Source organism: Cervus elaphus, chromosome 16 (genome assembly GCF_910594005.1).
Source record: "Cervus elaphus chromosome 16, mCerEla1.1, whole genome shotgun sequence".
In the NCBI taxonomy this organism is placed as follows: domain Eukaryota; kingdom Metazoa; phylum Chordata; class Mammalia; order Artiodactyla; family Cervidae; genus Cervus; species Cervus elaphus.
In genome coordinates this window covers 778,455-799,684 of record NC_057830.1, presented here as the reverse complement: position 1 = coordinate 799,684, position 21,230 = coordinate 778,455, and the positions used below count along the sequence as shown (strand labels likewise).

At 49.1% G+C, this 21,230-nt stretch overlaps 1 protein-coding gene across 4 annotated transcripts in view; it reads right to left on the bottom strand.

Moving 5' to 3' along the window:
• SNTG2 (syntrophin gamma 2) overlaps positions 1-21,230 on the bottom strand; it is a 114,655-nt gene that overhangs the window by 20,830 nt on the left and 72,595 nt on the right. For all 4 annotated transcript variants that reach the window (XM_043870572.1, XM_043870574.1, XM_043870575.1 and 1 more), the window contains 4 exons: positions 20,033-20,160; positions 9,176-9,305; positions 6,949-6,987; positions 281-397 (listed from right to left, as the gene is read on the bottom strand). In XM_043870572.1, coding sequence (XP_043726507.1) covers positions 281-397; positions 6,949-6,987; positions 9,176-9,305; positions 20,033-20,160 — 414 coding nt within the window. The remainder of the gene's footprint in view (positions 1-280; positions 398-6,948; positions 6,988-9,175; positions 9,306-20,032; positions 20,161-21,230) is intronic.

The window sequence follows — 21,230 nt, the reverse complement described above, 5'->3', positions numbered from 1 at the left end:
CCCCCGCCTCTGCACCCCCACCTCCAGGCCAGCTGGTATCTTCAGCAGGAAAACACGCTCACGTCTCAGTGGTTGCTTGAAAAGAAGGGAACCGTGGCCGGCTGATTAATGAGCTTAGAGTGAGAAGAGCCCACAGCAGAGTCCTTTCCATCTGTGGACGTGGTGCTGGAGGCCGGCCCACCGCGCACCCTCCCGACCACTTCCAAATGCTGGGCCTGACGCGTCTTCGCTTAGAGAGCGGCCTCCTCAGCGTCCCTCCCAGCCCCAAGGGCCTGCTTACCGGAGGAGAGACGAAGACGTAGAAGGATGAGCCCTTCAGCGCCAGGAACCTGGGTCTGAAGGTCTGAGATGAGCCGGCACCTCCCAGTCGCTCACTGACCCAGCCCATGTGGACGACCTGCGAAGCAAAACCTTCAGAATGAACCACCAGGCCTCGTCCAGAGCTCAGGGCCGCCGGGTGGAGGGAGCAGATGACATGCCTTCCACCCCCACAGTCCGACCCGGCCACGGCCACCCTCCAATCCGGGCACACAGCACGAATGTGTGACACCCGGGTCCAGACTGCGGCACTGGGCCAGGCTCTGAACATGAGCTTCTGAGTTATCTTAGTTTTGGCCAGTGCTGGATGTCTCAGCTACATCCGAGTTCTGCCTTCCACATATATTTAAAAGCAAGTTATTTAATCACATTCTGTTAGAGATTAGTACTTCTAATCTGTCTCTGAGGTTGCAAAAACAACTAGTATATTTTTCCTTTCTGTAGTAAACATATCACTAAGACACATGGGAGAAATGACTCTCTTTATAGCTCAGCTTTCTAAAAACAATGAATGTAACACAACAATATTAGATTCTCCTAACTTGCTTTGACTATCTAGTGACATGCAATGCGAACTGTCACAAGTCAGAATATGAGTAAAAAAGTTAATGGACACAGTCATGCAGCTTAAGAATTGAGTGCATGGATTTAGCAATAAGCTAAGCCCCTGTGCAAGACCTGGGGTGTCTTCCCTGGGTCTCTTATCCCACTTCCCTCTGCATCTGCCTTAGACCACACGCCCTCTGAGGACAAGGCCCACGGCTTCACCTGTATCTGCTCCACACCCATGACTGGCAAGGAGGGCTTGTCCTTAAAATATCTTGAAAGAAAGCATGACTCTTCACCTATCACTGTATGTGTGCATGCTAAGTTGCCTCCATCGTGTCTGACCCTTTGTGACCCCACGGACCACAGCACCCCAGGCTTCCCTGTCCTTCACTATCTCCTGAGGTTTGCACAAACTCATGTCCATTGAATTGGTGATGCCATCTAACCATCATATCCTCTGTCACCCTCTTCTCCAACTATTGCAAATCTTTAAGTCACTAGCAAGCTCAAAAATCTGCTTTGATACCGTATTTATCACCAGGAATCTTACCAAGATTCTTTTCAAACTACTAATTTAGTAAAGACTGGTAGGACCAAAAAATAAACACCATTCAGAAGGAAAACCAAGTCACAGAAAGAAAACCGCTTGGTGGGTCTCTAGCAACATGGAGTGAGGGTCCCTAAGACCGCAGACACATTCCTTCTGCTGAGGACTCCTGGCAGACCAGGCTTCAGCTCAGATCTCAAACGGGCAGGGGAGAGGAAGTAATTCATCTACATATAGGTAGGGGACCTACACATACGTGAGGGGCCTACTCATACATGAGAGGCCTACACATACGTAAGGGACCTACACATATGTAGGGGGCCTACACATACGTGAGGGGCCTACACATACATTAGGGGCCTACACATATGTGAGGGGCCTACACATATGTAAGGGACCTATATATATGTGAGGGACCTACACATACGTGAGGGGCCTACACATACATTAGGGGTCTACACATACATGAGGGGCCTACACATACATTAGGGGCCTACACATACATTAGGGGCCTACATATATGTAAGGGACCTATATATATGTAAGGGATCTACATATATATATAAGGGACCTACCTATATATAAGTAAGCTACATATACATAAGGGACCTACATATACGTAAGTGACCTACATATACATAAGGGACCTACATATACATAAGGGACCTACATATATATAAGGGACCTACACATACATAAGGGACCTACAAATACATAAGGGACCTACATATATATAAGTAATTCTTTTGCCTGTAGGAAGGAAAAACTGTTGGTTTTTCAATCATATATTCAAATGCTGCCAAGTCTCCAACAATCATCTTTCTCTTCATGAAATACTCAGAGATGGCGATGTAGGTCCCACAAGAGGTGGATGATATACTGGAACATGATACGTGGGAACTTAGCTTAAGATAGAGCTGTAATACACAGACATGAAAATGTATCAATAGGTAGGCAGACAGCCAGACAGATACGGATGGATGGATGGATAGATGATAGACACATAGATAGATGGATAGGTCCATAGATAGGTGATAGATAAGCATGGATAGATAGATGGATGGACAGATAGATGATACATGGATAGATCCCTTTCCAGGTGGACCAGGGGTGAGCAGGAAGCTGAATGTGTAAGTTCCAGGCTGACTTGGAGGCGCTGGGACTGTTTCCAGCAGGGCAGCAGCAAGCGCTGTTCTCGGGAGGACAGCGTGTTGGGGACAGTCCCCCTCTGATCCCCCGAGGGGCGCCCTGGCTCTCTGGAGACGCGGCACCCGCTGTGGGAGCGTCGCCGCTCTTCCTCCCCCGTTGGGTTGACACAGTGCGGGGCGCACGTCCAGCAGGAGTTACAAACCGAGGAGCAAACTCGGAGCTCGTCTTCCAGCAAAGATAGTGATGCACATGCCAGACTGTTAATAACCTGACAGGTCTATAAACGGGATGTGAAGTTAATGCAATTCCATATGTAATTTAATTCTGCCTGGATTAATTAGCAGAGAAATAAGTGATCGCTTAGCTGTTACTGGGAACATTGGCCGCTCTATGACTCTTCTTTAGGTATATGCAGTGCATAAATAATTTTAAGAAAAGCTAACTTTATCTTTTGCATTATGAACTTTCTAATGATTTATTACATATTCCAAGAAATGAAAATATAATTTTATGAACACCTACCTGATTGTATTAAATTAAGGGAATATAACTATTAAAATAAAGGAGCATATTTTTCTTTATCTTTTCTGATTTCATTTTTATTGAAAATTCCTTTTTCTTTGTTTTTTTCACTTGACTGAATCAAAGTAACTAGTTAAGCACCCATCAGGTAATAATTATACAACTAGTCTCTTCCTTTCCACAGAAGAAGCTCGAATACCTTAAGTTATTTAAGCCTCTTTTGGTTTTTCTGATTAAGGTATCCACTTTAAGTGAGGTTTTTCAGAAGAAATTTATTTTGTAAAATATATCCTTGCTATTTTGGCAGGGTGACCATATGTCCTGGATTTCCTGGGACAATTCTAAATTTACTGCTGTCATCTTACTATTACTTTTAGGTCTGATGACAAATCAGTCCTTTCATTAGCCAAACATAAAAGTCTAAAAATCTATATCCTATGCCTTTCTTACTATCCTTCCAGGTCTGTCTTCTTTTGTTTTCATGTGTCAATTTCAGTGGTGGTCAAATGCCTTTATTTCTTCATGCTTATTCAAATGTTATTTTTATTACCTTCCAAAATCAATAATTAGTTGCTAAAAATGAGGAAAAAATCTTTCCTTTTTAAAATAGGGTCCAACATCATAAATCTAAACTCCTACCATGCATACAAAATGTTTAGCTTTTGGAGAAATGTGAAACAGTCCTCTACTAGAAACTGGGCCTATCAGGGCAGGGCTTAGCTCTCTCACAGCCCCGCACAGCGAGGCTCATCTCTAGCACTTCTTTCTAGATAGTCGAATCCACCCCTTGAGTAAACTCAAAGTTATATGAAATATTAAAGTTAAAAAAAAGTTAGATCACCCATTACCACTGTCTTGTTTCGTAGATTAAGAAACCAGGGCCCAGCTGTTAATTTGCTCCAACTACACCACTGGAGAAGGGGTTAGTGGGATCAGAATCCAGGTTTTATTCACATAAGGCCACCAAGACTGATATCACACAAACGTGACTTAATACGTGATAACATTTCACTAAGATGAAACCATTGCAAAATCATTCCACTGCTCAGCGGGCCTTTGAAATCTAACTCATTTCATGTCCTTGTGCTGGGAGTTCTGCTCCTCAGATGGTTTTAACTTTCCTTGAACTAGTTCACGGTTCTCTCGTGTGATTCACTGAGAAAGAAGAGTTAATTTCTAAGTAAAACAAAACATGTTTTGATTTCCAGACGGGTGCTCTTTTCAACCTGCCGGGCAATCAAGTACAGTCACGGGAACGCAGTGTCCTCCAAATACGTCAGGTTCAAGTCCTGCGGAAGCGCCGTGTTCTCAGCGTAATGGGCACTCACGTGTGCGCATTTCCAGACCGCCGGCCATGCGTGATGTGTCTGGAAAGTCCTGGAGAGGCTGACGTCCCTGTGACAGGACGGAGCCGCTGAAGGGAGGGGCTCCTGGAGGGCACGCTCTCTGCGGTCCTAAAACCACGTGGGCCCCACGGGGTTTCTGGACACAAAAGCCCTTCCGTGTCCCCCGTTTCTTGCTTGTGGGGAATAGGCTTCATTCAGCCTCGGGGACCTTCCCTGGGTTCCAAAAGGCAGATCTCAGCAGCTGTTAATCAGGGACGGGTTGGGATGCGGAGACTAGGGAGGGGCGGTGCAGAAACTGCTGTGCATCCTTGGGGCAGGGTCCTGCCTCGCCCTTAGGGGACACACAGAACAGTATGTGAGCTCTTCTGCAGCATGAAAACCCCACCAGATGAAGCCCTCTTCATTCCAGAGAGAAGGTCACCGTTCGATAGGAACCACTGAAGCCCAGCACAAGACCACCTGATGCCAGCTGGTCCCTGGACAGAAAGAACGCGGCCCTGCACGCGCTGGGGCGCGGATCAGCGCTCCCACCTGGGCGAGAAGATGCCCCGCGGCCTGCCCCCCGCCCCCGGGGGTCACACCGTTCTGAGAACACTAGCCCGCTGTGGCCCCTTTGCTGCGCAAACCAATAAAGCTGTTCTTTCCTACTTCACCCAAAAGTCTGTCTCCGAGATTTAACTCAGTGTTGGGATCCAGAGGCTGGTTTCAGCCTCAAGAAGACAGACTTTTAAGTGTGAACTATGGGGAGGTGCCTCCTGGGGGAAAAGTCCAAAAGAAACGTCTTGGAAACACAGTGTACAGCAGGAAAACTCCGTTCTGTTGTGACACTATGAAATGAGTCTGTATTACCTTAGAGATTTATGGGACTATTGCTCATTAAACAGCTGACCACTCTCATTTAGCTCCGTAAACAGAGCTTTTGTTGCTGTCTAGTCACTAAGCCATACCCGACTCTTTGTGATCCCATGGACTGTGTAGCCTGCCAGGCTCCTCTGTCCATGGGATTCTCCAGGCAAGAACACTGGAGTGAGTTGCCATTTCCTCCTCCAGGGGCTCTTCCTGACCCAGGGATTGAACCCACATCTCCTGCATCGGCAGGAGGGTTCCTTACCACTGAGCCACCTGGGAAGCCGGTAAACAAAACTAGTTCTTCATAAATTTAGAAACAACATTACAAGAAATAAAAGAAAAACTTTTCTTTGTGTCTCTTTCCTAATTTAAAAATGTTTCCTAGAGGGGTCTAATTTAAAAATATGTCCAAATTTCTTATTTTTCAGTAAATATTTGATTGGCAGGTATTTACTCTCCTGAATGCCTTTCATTCTTAATTCAAATTTTATCACTCAGCACTTTTTAAAGAGTATTTCTAAGCACTATTTAAAGCAAACTGAACACATTCCTTTTGTTTTCTTGACTTGAGGCTACAATGAAGACTCCCTCAAACCTGAGAGATCTATTGAAAGCTCCTGCACCATCCATTTAAAAAGTTCCCACTTACAGCTTAAACTATGACTTTATCAAAAAGGAAAGAGAAAAAGAATGTAGTGACTTCGAAGTTTATTTATCTGATATGCATCTAAGTACTTACAGGCCTAGTAAGTGAGCTGTCCTTGAGTCAGAAAACCAGGTATATTATAAGCTGGACTTTGCTCTTGGAGGGCTTCTCCCGTGGCTCAGTTGGTAAAGAATCTGCCTGCAATGCAGGAGACCCTGGTTCGATTCCTGGGTAGGGAAAAAATCTGCTGGTGGAGGGATAGTCTACTCACTCCAGGATTCTTGGGCTTCCCTTGTGGCTTAGCTGGTAATCTGCCCGCAATGTGGGAAACCTGGGTTCAATCCCTGGGTTGGGAAGATCCCCTGGAGAAGGGAAAGGCTATCTACTCCAGTACTCTGGCCTGGAGAATTCCATGGGCTGTATAGTCCATGGGGTTGCAAAGAGTCGGACACGACTGACTGACTTTCACTTCACTTCACTTTGCTCTTGGAAGGAATGGGCTGAGGGCTCCTGAAGAGGCGGGGCTGCAGCCACCCTGGTCCAGGTTCCTCCAGGTGAACAAAGGCCTGCTTGCTGCGGCAGGACGACGCTCTCCTCCCACCCACCTGCAGCAGCACCTCCCCTGACAAAGGCCTCCCGGAGCGAAACTTGCCAATGAAGAAGTTAGTCAAGAAAATTACACGATGCTGACGACTCTGAATTATACAGGTTGGTCTCAGTCATCAAACCTCTTGAAGCCTCCACAATCATATCTGGGTTATCACTGGATCATGATTCCTTCATAAAATGTAAGTGCCCCTAGATCACGGGTAACCTGACCACCCTCAGGTAGGACGATTCCTGCTACACAATCTCCAGGATAAACAAGCAGTTTTACGGAGTTAACCCTGAAGGTGAGGACTGCGACTTCATCACACGTGTGCTAATGCTTTTCTGTCAAAATTTCCAAATCAGATTTCAAAAACAGAAAGAGGCAACTTTTGAAGACATTGTGTGATCAACATGAAAACCACAAATCCTACCTGGTCACAAGGAGAACAGCATTTATTTGCCATTTTCACCTGGAGAGAGAGGGAAGCAAGGAGTCAGTATAATTTTATTAATGGCATAATTATTCAACCTGCCTAATTGGCAACTGAAATTAATTAGCTGCATGAAGTGTCCCCAGAAGTAAGTTTCTTTTATAATGCTTTTCTTTCCTGAAAACCAAACCAGAGCACAGAGGAACGTGTGGCAGCGATTCCCATGATGGAACACCCTGGACGAGCACGCTGACACCGCTGTTTCTCAATTATGGGTGCTTCATGTAAGAGAAGCTATGAGGCTGCAGAAGCTTACATTTCAACATCTGAAAAACTGAGGGAAAAGACTTCTGCACACACCATCTCAGGTGACTATAGTTTCACATTTCACACTTCCTCCTTCCCCGATTCTCCCAGCAATCCTGCAAAATCCAACCAGCGAGGACATGAAAGTCCAGAATAATAGAACGGTCAAGATTGCTGCGGGAATGGCGCTCTGCATCCACAGTTCTGGCTCTCGGGTGTTCAGGTTTCCTTCCCTCTGCCCCGCGCAGCAGCCCCATGTGAGAGATTCATATGCAGCCAGGTGCTTCTGCAAATACCAAGCTGCCACCACCCGGCTTTCTCTTTGCCTTTAATCCACCCTGATACCCTTGAAATCAAATGTCAAGTTGGAAAACTGAGGTCTTAGAGAGGGTCTGGTGGGTTTCCCAGGTGGCCCTAGTGGTTAAGAATCCACCTGCCAATGCAGGAGACTTAAGAGATGCAGGCTTGATCCCTAGGTCAGGAAGATCCCCTGGAAGAGGGAATGGCAACCCACTCCAGTATTCTTGCCTGGAGAATCCCACGGACAGAGGAGCCTGGTAGGCTACGGCCCACAGCATCGCAGAGTCAGACACAGCTGAAGCAACGTAGCACACACGTGGTACCTCCTGTGTAGAGGAGAGCCCCTGAGCTCTTTGGAATAGAAATCTCACGCATTTCTGCTTCCCTGGTATTTCAAAGTGCTGGGGCAACCACCGTTGGGCAGCTTCCGGAAACAAGCCAGGAGTGAGAGAAACGGCCGCGGGGGGGCCGCGGGGCCCTCCCCTCACACCGCGGGCGTCCGAACACCCAGGCCCCGCCTGCCCCCAGCTGGCCTGGACCAGAGGGTGCGAATGTGGGCAGTGGGGCAAGTCACCCGGTGGGGACTGAGGACCACGAGACCGGCCCACGGCCACCTTCGGCCAAGGGCTGGTCTTCCGTGAGCCCCCGCGGCCGTGGCCACGATGTTACTGCCCGGATATGGGGTGCTCCAGGGGACTTCGGACTTGATTCACGTGCTGCTCCCACCCCATGTGCTTTTAGTACACATTTATTTATTTCAGTATTGACCTTGATCATTACACAGACCATTCAAGGAGACAGAGCACCTGTTCTCTCCTGGGGACCTGCTGTGAGCTGCTGAGAATATCTGGTGGCCGTGCCTCTTTCTAAGCTTCCTCCATGTTTTGGAGAATTACATCTCTAACAGAGTTGGGTTCCCCAAATACATGTCACATTACATCAGTGCATTTGGACAGAGAACATATAAAAGTGTGTGCTCACAGAGACTGCCATGTTGGTACGTGGAAAGGAAGAACAAGAGACAAGGCCAAGGTGAAGAGTCCTGGGGCTTGACTCAGCCTCTCCTCTCAGGCCGGGAAACTTTCAGGTGACTTAACCTTTAACTTTTCTAGTTAGAGATTAGATTTGTTGGGAAGAGAGTACAGTGTGTTTCTCTTTCTGATTTACTTCCCTCTGTGCCACAGGCTCAAGGTTCAACCACGTCACTCGGACTGACTCAAATGTGCTCTTTTTTACAGCTGAGTAATATTCCACTGTGTGTAAGCACCACAACTTCTTTATCCATTCATTTCTCGATGGACATCTAGGTTGCTTCCACGTTCTAGCTACTGTGAATAATGCTCTTGACAACCTAGGGGGTGGGGTGGGGTGAGAGGTGGGAGGGAAGTTCAAGAGGGAGGAGACACATGGACGCCTGTGGCTGATTCATGTTGATGTATGGCAGAAGCCAGCACAATACTGTAAAGTAATTATCCTCCAAATAAAAGCTTTCTTTAAAAGTAGGTTCTTCTGTTTAATGTTATGACCAACTGTCTTAGGGTTAATCTTAAATAACAAAGAGTTGTGACTATTTCCATGGACCGAAAAGCAAACACGGACTGGGGACCATCTCCACACTCACGTTTTGCAGCATCAGATCGCTGATGTTGGCCGACACTGCCCTCAGCCAGTCGGTACGCTCCTGGGCCGTGTGAAACTGGAGGGGCCCCGAGCTCACCCCATCCAGGGCCTGCACCTGGATCGCGCCAGACCTGAAGGAGGAAGAGAAGAGAGGCTGGGAGGAAGCCCTGGGCCCAGCGCCTCTGGATTGGGAGGGGGTGGTGCTGCCGCCAGCCCCATCAGCCCTGCTCAGCAACGCCAGGCTGCCACCAAGGGAGGCACAGCTCAGCCGTGGGCTTAAACTCACCTGTCTCAGCATCCTAGGCAGATATACTGAAATTAAGTTAAAAACCCTAGAATCCCCATTTCCTCCTGACGATGGAGGCTCTCCAAATGTCACTGGGTCGATTTGGCTTATAGTTCTGTTGGAGCCCAGTTTGCTTTTGAGGTTCCACCTGGCCTTTCCACCATTAAAACTGGGGTACTGAGGCATCTCAGTGCTATTGTTGAATTGTCTATTTCTCCTTCAGTATGTTAGTTCTAGCTTCATGTATTTTGCTGTTCTGTTTAGGTGCACATATAGTTATAATTGTTATATCTTCCTGATGATTTAAACATTTATCTTTAAAAAATACCCCTCTTTATTTCTAATAACAATTTTAGTTTAAAATTCTATTTCATATGGCACCACTATAACCACTCCCTCTTTCTTGTGTTTACTGTTTATGACAGCTTTCTCATCTTTCCTTTATCTCTTTGTCTCTAAAATGTGTCTCTTGAAGATAGATCTTGCTTTTTCTATTTAGTCTGAAACATTTACCTGTTAATCAGGTTATTTAATAATTCAAATATAATTTTATTATTGGTATAGTAGACCTGTCTGCCATTTTCCTTTTCATTTTCTATGTGTCTCATGTCGTTTTTGTTCCTCTGTTCCAGCTTTTTTTACATTAGGGAATATCTTCTAATTAAGCATTTACATTTCTTTAGTAATTTTAAATATACATGTGTATACCTCATGCAAAGAGGTGACTCATTGGAAAAGACCTTGATGTTGGGAGGGACTGGGGGCAGGAGGAGAAGGGGACGACAGAGGATGAGATGGCTGGATGGCATCACTGACTCAATGGACATGAGTTTGAGTAAACTCCGGGAGTTGGTGATGGACAGGGAGGCCTGGCGTGCTGCGGTTCATGGGGTCGCAAAGAGTCGGACATGACTGAGCAACTGAATTGAGCTGAACTGATACATACAGATGAAGGGCAAACTAAACACAGTGAAAGCAGGAGGAAGAAACTAATGAAGACTGGAGCTGGAATTAATGAATCAGAGCAGAGAAAATCAGTGTGACCGAAATCTGGTTCTTTAAGAAGAATAGCAAAACTGATAAACTTTTAGCTATGTGGCCCAAGGAAAAAAGAAAGAAGACTCAAAATACTAAAATACGAAGTGAAAGTGTAACAATTACCATCAGTATTACAAAAACAAAAAGGATTATAAAGAAATTATATGAACAACTATTTGTCACTAAATGAGATAAATTAGATGAAATGGGCAAATCCTTGAAAGATACAACTATTTAAGCTGATTTAGGAAGAAATCTGAAAAGATAATAATACAAATGTAGAGACTCAATTTTTAACCCCAAACTAACCAAATAGAAAAGCTGAGGCCCAGATGGCTTCACCACTGAGGTCTACAAAATATTCAGAGAAGAATTAATAACAATTATTCACACTCTCCCCCAAATAGAACAGAACATTTTCCAACTTAGTTACCTTGATACCAAAACCACAAGTCATCACAAGAAAACTACAGACCAATATCTGTTTTGAATACAGATGAAAAAAGTGTCCATGAAATACTAGTAAACTCAAAATAGGAACATCTATTAAGAATTATATACCATAATCAACGGGATTTACCCCAGGAATTCAAGGTTGGTTTGACACTTGGAACTTAATGTCATACATCATAGCAACAGAATTTTTAAAAATCACACAATCACCTCAACAGGTGAAGGAAAAGCACTCGGCAAAACCCAAAGCCCTCTTATGCCAGAAAACACTCAACACCGGGGTTGTTCCCAGTTTGAAAAAGGGCTCCAGCAAACACCTGGGCACCGGGTGTAGACAGCCAGCTCTCCGAGGAAAAGGGGTGAGTTTTGAATTCCAGCATCTCCATGCTTCAGCTCCGTGGGACAAGCAGACACCTAAGCTCTGGGAGTCCCGTCCACATGATGGGCTTCAGATGCCAACTGCACTAGAAATGGAAACCCTGGGAGAAGTACACAGGGTAATGGATATGATTCCGGTAAACCCACAGGTCCTACGCAAACACTGCTGCTTGATGAGGTCGTCTGCCAAGGAAGCAGTTAAAACTACACGAGCAGAAACAGTGAAAATGTTGGCATCAATGCAGACGACAGATGCCAACACACCAACAAAGTACGACAAGAAAACCCACGATTTGGCTTATTGTTATAAAAGTCATGCTAATTAGAGTCCGTCATACAAATCGTGTGCATGCGTGGTTGGATAACGGATGGAGAAGTCTCCCGATCAACTCTGAGGTTTTATCTTCTCAACGTTCCACTCGTGAGGCGTTCACACTCCCCTGCAAGTCCCTCCCCCTCCGCCGTCCGCAGGTGGAACGTGCCTCACGGTTCTATGGTCACAGCATCTGCTCAGGATTCTCAGTATTTTAATCGCATGGTCAAGGTCATGGTCAGAACTAGAAATGGCGGAGGACCCGCTGCTCAGGACTCAGCTGCTCCGTGAGGTCACACATCAGCTTTTAAAGATCAGCAGTAAAACCTACACCCAGAGAAGGCGGCACGTTTGGTGCCTGAGTTCCCAGGGAGAAGGCAAGTCCAGACAAGGGGAGGATGGACCGTGACCGTGCTTTTGGAAACGTCTACCCCTTCCAGGATTTCCTCATGCTTGGAGAGAAAGCCTGATTTTCAAAGAGAAATCTAGGAAGACAGTACCATACTGTAGGGATTAAACAGTTCAGTTTCTGGCTAAGAAAAGAAATCTCTTCCAGTAAGGTTAAACGTTCACGCAGCTGAGCTTATCAGGAGAGTGAGAAACTCCAAGTGCGCTGTCGCGTCAGCGCTGCGCTTGGAGGAGGAGCGGTCTGGGCCTTCTCCTCCCCTTCACACCGGCTCCCCGCTTCTCCACAGACTCCGCCAGCACTGGCTCTCCTGGGGGCACTCCCGTGTCCTGCTGCAGCTCCCCGGCGCAGAAGCCAGCCCCCCCGACCGCGGACCCTCCCTGCGTCCCTGCTGAGAAGCTCTGCACCAGCGCCTCCGCTAGGTCGGCTGCCGTGACCACACGATTTCATGGCCCTGGACCCCTGTCCGTGACCCACAGCAGCAACCCCCCTCCGACACCCCCTTCAGCTGTGCCGGGGAACTCCAGCGGCACCCAATTGATTGGCTGTCAAAGCTGTGACATCGGAGAAAAAGAACTCAGAGTTACAAATCGTTTTTGTAATACACTGTGCTTTTGTTAAAGAAAGAATACACTCGCTATTCCAAAAGACCCACAGAACAGCTGACCCACGAGTCACGGCCCACGGCCACCCAGGCCCCCAGCCCCGGCCAGTCCCATCCCGTTATACCCAGACGGCGTCCAGGGGGAGTGGCCGACCGCAGTGTCTCTGCTCTGATGAACTTGAAGCCCTCGGGCTCTGGAAGCAGGGGGTGGTATCTGTTTACTCACATCAACAGTTATGAATATTCACTAGACAAAATGAGAGGGAAAAAATGTGTATACTCCTCAGAATTTGAAAAACATCTCCAAACTGTCATTCACACATCACACTTCAAGCCTGCCTCTGTGGTGTGGGTGGTATTTTTTCACGGAAGCCAGAGAGATATTTTCTTTCTACTTTTCCCACCATGCAGCAGCATCTCCAAGGATGCACATGAACTATTAACAAAGACCCAGTTTAAATGCAGGCGCCCTTCTCCCTGCGTCAGTGTGTTTATTAAAAAGCCACTATTACTGGAAAATTCCGGCACCACCCAAGTTCGCCAAATTCAGAAAAAAAAAATAAGTTTCCCCTTTGTGCTACCCCAAAGGCCAACTTGTCCCCCCATCACCCTTGTCCTGAGGCCAGGCCTGAGTCCTCCGAGCTCCGGCCCGTCAGGGAGCAGGGGGCTGACCCCGGATGGTGGGGCCCTGCCCAGGATCCCGCCGAGGGGAAGGGAGGAGAACCACCTCATAGAGGTCTCTCTCTGCTCTGACCTCAGGCCCTGCATTTCCTGATGGACAGGAAGCTTCCAGAGAGCACGGACTCCCGGGTTTGCTTATCCTTCCCACCTCCCCACCCTGCCCCCCCAGCGAGCCAGAGCTGCATGGAGCAGGGGTGCAAGAGTACTTGTGAATTAACGCTGGAGAACATGCATCTTGATGTGCAAGCCTCCCCACTCCTCACGGCCCACGGACGCAGAACCTCTGTCCCCCAAGCCAGGGTGCAGCCTGTGAACACAGGCGCCTGAAGGGCTGCCCTCGGGTGCGGGGCGGGGGTGCGGTGGGCTGAGGCAGAGCCCTGTGCCCGGCGCACTTGGGGTGTAACTATAGGCCCAGAACTGCAGCCAGCACACAGGGATGGCAGCAAGCAGGCCGGACAACCAGCGCTGTGCTTGCGAACGTGCCTGCAGAACCTGTCTCATCATCTTCCTTATGCTCCTAAACTCTTCCTAAATTAATCACACCTTTGAAAATTCCACTTTGCATAGTGATTGAAATTACTTTGAACAAAATTCAAAATACTATAAATCAAGAACAGAAATAATTCAGTATGATAAAGTAGTTCAGCTCAGTTCAGTCGCTCAGTCATGTCCGACTCTTTGTGACCCCATGAACTGCAGCACACCAGGCCTCCCTGTCCATCACCAACTCCTGGAATCCACCCAAACTCATGTCCATTGAGTCGGTGATGCCATCCAACCATCTCATCCTCTGTCGTCCCCTTCTCCTCCGGCCCTCAGTCTTTCCCAGCATCTCTTCAGCTCCCGCGGGCTCTCTTCCCCAGGGACCCTCTGCAGGATGTACAAAGCTGGCTGACGACCCCCGTGGCCCATCACGACCTTGCCCCGAGGCCAGCCTTGCCCATAACTCTGTGGACACGGCTGCCAGCAGCTCTCAGGACAGCGCAGGCAGTCTGGACGGTTGGGGAGCATTCACAGAGGACATCATCCCCTCTACAAACACGCACACCCTAACTCCTCTCCCTGCAGCGGGAATTTCAGAACAAACTAAAGACGTGGTGAGTTGAGAACGACAGCAGCCTTGGTACCAAAGGTGCAGGCTGGCTGGCTGCTCGCTGCTCAAAAGCCAAGAAAGAGACGAAGTTGGTGGGAATGAGAGCTTGCTTTATTTTGGGCGCTGGCAACCCGGGGAGAGGGTGGACGCCTATCCAAAGGCTCACCATCCCCACCCCTTCTCCCCGGCAGTCCATGGGCGAGATATTTTATAGACAGAGCGAGGGGGCTTCAGGCAGAAACAGTGCAGTCAGCTCTGACGGTCGTCTTGAAATTGGTCATCGGTGGTCTGACCAGTGTCACCTTGACTTTTGAGGTACAGTCAGTCTTCAATTCCAGGGTCGGTGTGTTCCCGTTTCCCTGATGCCAGTTCTCAGAATCATGGCTCCTTATGACTTGGCTACAGTCCAGTCATCACATAGTTAATGCCTCCACCTGGCGGGGTTCAGTATCTACAAGACAGCTCACAGGACATGGCTCAGAATATTATCTACAGCCCTTGGGGAGGAACTGAAGCTCCTTGACTTTGCTTAATGGCTACTAATATTTGGTCTCCTTTGACTGTTTTCCTTTGTTTCTGCATTTTCTCACTTCTCTGATTAAACTTATTCTTTGACTAAAGTTTCTCTGAAGCTGAAACTCCAATACTTTGGCCACCTGATGAGAAGAACTGACTCATCTGAAAAGACCCTGATTGCTGAGAAAGATCGAAGGCAGGAGGAGAAGGGGACGACAAAGGATGAGATGGTTGGATGGCATCACCGACTCAATAGACATGAATCTGAGTCAACTCCAGGAGTTGGTGATGGACAGGGAGGCCTGGCGTGCTGCAGTCCATGGGGTCGCAAAGAATTGGACACAACTGAGCGACTGAACTGAACTGAAAGTTTCTCTACAGACAGAAGGCAGGCTGAGGACAGGTCGCAGCGAGGACCACAGGGTCCTGCTCTGTTTCAGCCTGACAGCCAACAGCTCCCAGCCAGGCTGTGGGGTTCTTCTGATGAATATAAACAGTTCCAAGGCCATTCACAGCAGACAAGGCCTCTCCCTGAAGTCTATGAACAAGAGATAAAGGGCTTGAATTCTGCCTGAGCAGAAAGAAACCCCAAGGCTGTTCGGTCACAAATCTCCCCTGCGTCCCAGCCCTGCTGGCCTCCCTGTGACGGTGCGTCCCCAGGACAGGCCTGCCCCACCCCTACAGCCCCCAGCCTGCACCCTCCTGGATCAAGGCAAGCTCAGCCACGGCCACAGGGGCCCACTCTCCAAGCCCCAGTGCAGAGCGGGCCCTGACCTGGCCCTGCTATGACCCCCAACAGGACCCCACCCTGCAGAAGGCCCTCTTTCTGGGGAGACGCCTACAGCCCCCGGGACGCTGTTTCCCCACCAAGCTAGCTGTGCTTTCAGGATTTCCCAAGTAAACAGGGGGGAGCTTGGCACGAGCGTGTAAACATGAAGCCATCCTTAGCAAAACAAACCAGGCCTCAGAGGGCTCCTTCTGACTCCCAGCATCGCTGTTCACAGTACGTCATCTGCAGTTTGTCCCAGTGCGGCTGCCGTAAAGCCCCTGGGTCCCATCCACGCTCCTTCCTCTGAAACAATGACACCCCCAACTCAGCCAAGCGGGGTCTTATTGTCAGTGACAAGCTGTCAGATCTCTGTTACTTTCACAAACACGGACGATGGGGGACAAACAAAACCAATACTGCTTAGTTCCCTCCCTCCATCCTCCCTTAGAAAGAGGAACAAAGGAAGGGACTCCCTGCACTTCTCGAGGCCACTGTGAAGCCGGAGACCTGGGCAGGGCTCATCTGGGCAGAACCATAGGACCAGCGCCTCGGGCACTGAATCCCCCAGAGCCACAGGCACGCAGACGCTGTGGGAATCAATCAGACTGTCTCCCTGCCCCTATCCAGGCACTCCTCACCCCACAAGCCGCTAACGAACCCACAGCTGTCAGTACCCTCCGGAAGGAGTTTAAAAGCTCCGATGAACTGCGTGCTGTTTCACGTTTTCTCCATAAAACGACCTTAGAAAGCAGAGGAGCACTCCCGTGTCTCCTGCCCAGTCGGCCGTCAGGCGGGGCTCGCAAGGCCCCAAGAGCCCCACGGACGAAGTGGGATAAGAGCTGGTTCCTTCCAAACCCGCTCTTTCCTCCACATCACCTACCCCCTGGAGGTAAAGCCACTGACCCAAGTCCAGAGGCCCAGGCTTCAGAGCATCTAAAGTCCCCTGCCCGTGGATGGACCCATTACGGACGTCTCTAAAGCACACATTACCCTTGTTCTTAAGGACGGTCCCTCCCCTCAGCTTCTGAAATACAGACACTAAGTGGGCGCCTTGTCAGCCCAGGTCTGGGCACCTGAACTGGACTTGTCATGGGGACCCTGTGAGCTCACACGCAACTGCAGAGCGAGGCCAAGAGCATCTTCAATGGGCCGATTCCTGAACCGAGGCTCCAGGCCTGGCCATGCGGGGCCCTTGGCGGGGCTCCCAGCCTCCGAGCCCGCAGCCGCGCCTGGGGCTCTGCGGACACGGAGCTCTGTGTTGCTTCCGGGGCTCTGCGAGCAGGCAGTAAGTCTCTACACGCAAGCCTTCAGGATGCAAACCTCAGAGCCGTGGCCATGCACCCTGCCAGCGCCGGCGGGGGCGGACCTGCAGCTCGCCCCCCGTCTCCTGTTGCTGCGGGTCCTTCAGCTCTACTGTCCCCGCATCACCCTTCTCACCCCGTTCACCAGATTCAGTCCCGTGTGCCAGCCGACGTCCCGTACTGCAGTACTTCTCCAGGTACTGAACCGCGAGATCAAAAACGCTCTCTTCATTTTTGTGTGTTTGTTATGTATCATTTGTGTGAACAGTGTTATAAACACTTCACAGCACAGCACGATCTGGACGACTGTGTTAGTTGGGTACTTAAGCATAATTTGTTGGACTTAACGTGAACAAATTAGACTTAATTAGACCTTCTTGAACTGGAACTTGTTTGTACGGAGGGGACTTACTGTAGTTAAGATCTGAAGTCAGCTGTCCTTAAATTGGGACAATTATCCAGCTGGCCCAATGTTGTCTCAAGTCCTTCCCATGAGGCCTGGAGGTCAGAGACAGGAAGTCAGGAGCCCAGGACAAGAGGTCACCTGCTGCTGCCTGACAGAGGGTGGAATGCATATGGAGATGGGGACCCAGCCCCCAAACCTGAGGAACTGAATGCCGCCCTCAGACCCAGAGAACCTGGTTTCAGGCGAGAGCGCAGCCCAGCCCCACCCCAGGCCAGCCTGCAGAGACCCCAGCACACGCATCAGCTGGCCCGTGGAGACTGTGAGATGATAAATGTGCACTTTTGAAGCTAAATTTGCACGGACTGTAGCAACGGAAAACGGATAAGAGCCTGCTTAGAAGTCTCTTGCCTTCTTCACGGCCGTCGGGCCCACTAGGAAGCACGCTTTTCTACACGTGGAGCCAAAAGCACGATCTGCTGCCCAGTGACCTGCGAGGCCACGTGGCCACGTCCCAGCATCTGCAGACGTGGTCTGGGAGCGCCGGGGGCAGCCCTGCCTACAGAGTGTCAGCCAACCTCCTGCCTGAACGTGGTGCTGCCTCTACGCCTGGTTTCCTTTTGATCCAGACGTTCTCCTCCAGATTCTTACGGAAGCATCTTTTTCTGTCTTGTGCATTCAATGATTTAAACTTCATTAATGGTGACACGACGCTTAAGCAAAAGCCTAGCTCCCACTGTGCCTGAGAACATCTGACTCTAATCTCCTGACAGCGAGCAGGTGCCAGAGGCCCTCTGGCCAGAGACACCCCTGCAGGCCCCAGGGGCAAAGTCATATTTGTTAAAACTGACTTCTATCATTTCAAAACAAATTTCAAATGTTAGCTTTAAATATGCATCTGCTTTTTATAGAATCTTTGGGAAAAAATTTCAGAAAACCAAGGAACCTCAACCATTATTGGCCAAATAACTTTCAAAAGATGAGATCGTTGGATGGCATCACTGACTCAATGGACATGAGTTTGGGTGGATTCTAGGAGATGGTGATGGACAGGGAGGCCTGGCATGCTGCGGTCCATGGGGTTGCAGAGTCGGACACGACTGAGTGACTGAGCTGAACTTTCAGAGAAGGCAAACATGCAGGAGGTGGTGATACATTTTGGTCCCACAACTGGACAATAACAGGAAGCCCAGGGCGCTGACCTCTGACCTGCTTATCCCACTTACGTTTATCCACTCAGAGGATCTCCTCAAAGTCCTTCCCAGGCTGTAGTTGAGAGCCTTTGACTTTAAAAAGCATCTGATTTGGGTTTGCAGCTTCTAAACTGCTCCTTGCAGGTCTCGCAGCCAGGGTCCCCAGGAGCCACAGAACTAACTCAGGCTGCTTCAGGCAACATGCCTGTCCTTTCCTCCCCTTCAATGTGGGGCCAGAGGGTTACAGGGCAGGGGGACCAGCATCCGCTCAGCCTCCAGACGTCACCTTAATACTGCTGTGTGTCTGACAAACACACCATAAAAGGCAGAATTTTAGTCATTTTACTTTGTGTACCTTCCTGCCCATATTAAAGTCATAAAAGAGTCAGCAGAGCTGGTAAGATGTCTTTGCTTTTGTCAAGTGTTTCCCTGGTGGCTCAGCTGGTAAAGACCCTGCCTTCATGCAGGAGATGTGGGTTCGATCCCTGGGTTGGGAAGATCCCCTGCAGGAGGGCATGGCAAACCACTCCAGTGTTCTTGCCTGGAGAATCCTATGGACAGAAGAGCCTGGCGGGCTACAGTCCACAGGGTCACAAAGAATCGGACACAACTTAGCGATAAAACAACAACAAGCTTTCTTAAAACCACAGGGAAGCCTCTGGTTTGCTGTTGGCCGAGACGGCACATCTCAGGCACAGGAGGGGTGTGTGGCTGACTTGGGGGGTGGGGGCCTTCTGGGCGCCTTCCTCCTGCAGATGCCTTGGTTTACCTGGAAGCGGCCACGACAGGCATGAGCGTTTCATCAAGGAAGGGGCTGTTTCCAAACCTCAAGCTCTCTTCCTGTGCGCACCCAGCCTCTACTCACCTTCTTAAGAAAGAAAGGAAATGCACCAGCCGCTGGGGTTTCAGCCTCCCTGACGGCCGTCGGCCACAGGTGACGCACTGCACTAACTTGGCGGGGAAAACGATAGCGTCTCCACGAAACAGTGACGAACACCCAGCCCTTAACGGTGAAACTGAAGTTACCTCATCAGCCAGGCTCACAGACTAACATCCGTTGAACGGAGGTCTGGTCTAGGCTTCTCATTTTGTTAATGAAGGAAATGAGGCCCGGAGGGCTGGTGAGAGGACTTTTCTGTAACTGGATCCACCTTGGATGAGAGCGCAGTCTTACATTCAGCCTAATTCTGTTCGCATTTGAAACTGGAAATATGATTTCTTCTGCTAATGATCACATCTCAGAAGAGGGAACAGCAACAGTCACCGCTAGACAGACCCACTCCTGACAAGTCGGTTCCTGCTCTGATAGTGTGTGACTATCATGACGATGATTACTATTTCTGCAAACGCTGAATCCACCGGGTGACCAGGGCAGGCACCTCTGGGTTTATCGGCGCGTCCCCCTCCAGACCACAGTCACACACCTGAACGTGTCCGCTCCAGCTCTGCACCTTGAGACTCGGGCCATGGACAGAGGAAGTGACAGGGCATCTAGCCAGCGCTTCTCGTATTTTGGTTCATTAGCTACGGGCGAGGAAGGCGAGGACGGAGCCTGTGCAGAACAGATGAGAATCAAGGGTCACAGGATCAGTCGAGAGCACCGGAAACAGGGAGGGGCCCTGACAGACCCCAACATCACGTCTGCAAACTCAAATTTAACTCGTTTCAGCCGTGGCAAGAGAGTGTGTGCTCTCAGAGCTCTGGGAAGAAATGAGTGCTCTTCTAGTTCAAAGTAAACTATATTCTTCATCTATTTTTTTAAACAAAATACTGCACCAAAGACAGAAAAGTCACAGGGAAGAGGCTGGGGGCAGAGACTGGCATTGGGAGGATCCTGGGGCCCTGGGGAAGGCTGAGAGTCAGACAGGCTGTGAACTGCCTCCCGTACCCAGAAGGTCAAATCGGAGTGGGATTCATACATATTAATGTTGACAAGACGCTAACAGGTGACCAGTCACAAGCCCAGCTTATTAGCTAATGGCAAAGCTCTCAGAGTCTGTCCAAAGGGAGTGGGGTGGTTGGCGGGGTGGGGCCTGCGGGTAAGGGCAGTGAGAGTTAATTCTTAGGTGGATAAGAAGCTCAGGGACCCCGAAGAGAAGAAAGAGGTCTGGAGCTCTCAGACAGGAGGGAAAGACAAACTTTCTTTTCTACCTTCCTTAGTCTTAGTCACACAAAACGTTTTTTTCTTTAAGCCCAGAGCTGCTGATTACACAGCAAAACAACTCATCTTAAACTCTGTACCAATGACTATATAACAGTAACGTACCCTGCTTGAGGACACGTTTCTCCTTCTTAAGAACCTTCTGACTGATCCTGCCATCTTAAAATGTAAATTGTGGGAGTGGGTCTGGTAAGATCTTTGCAACCTTGAGGGCTTCTTTTGCTTTACTGTAATAACCAATTGAAAAAGTCCACAGCTCCCTTGCTAACACTAGCAAGGGGGGCACTCTCCACCACCCTTCTGATGTCTGTGTCAGAAGCTTTCTCTGTCCCTTGTTACACTTTAATAAAACTCTGCTAACAAAAAGCTCTTGAGGGATCAAGCCTGGTACCTGGTCCCAAAGCTAAATCATCTTCTTCAGAGCATGAATCCAACATCGTTCACCATAAGCTATGGGGAAG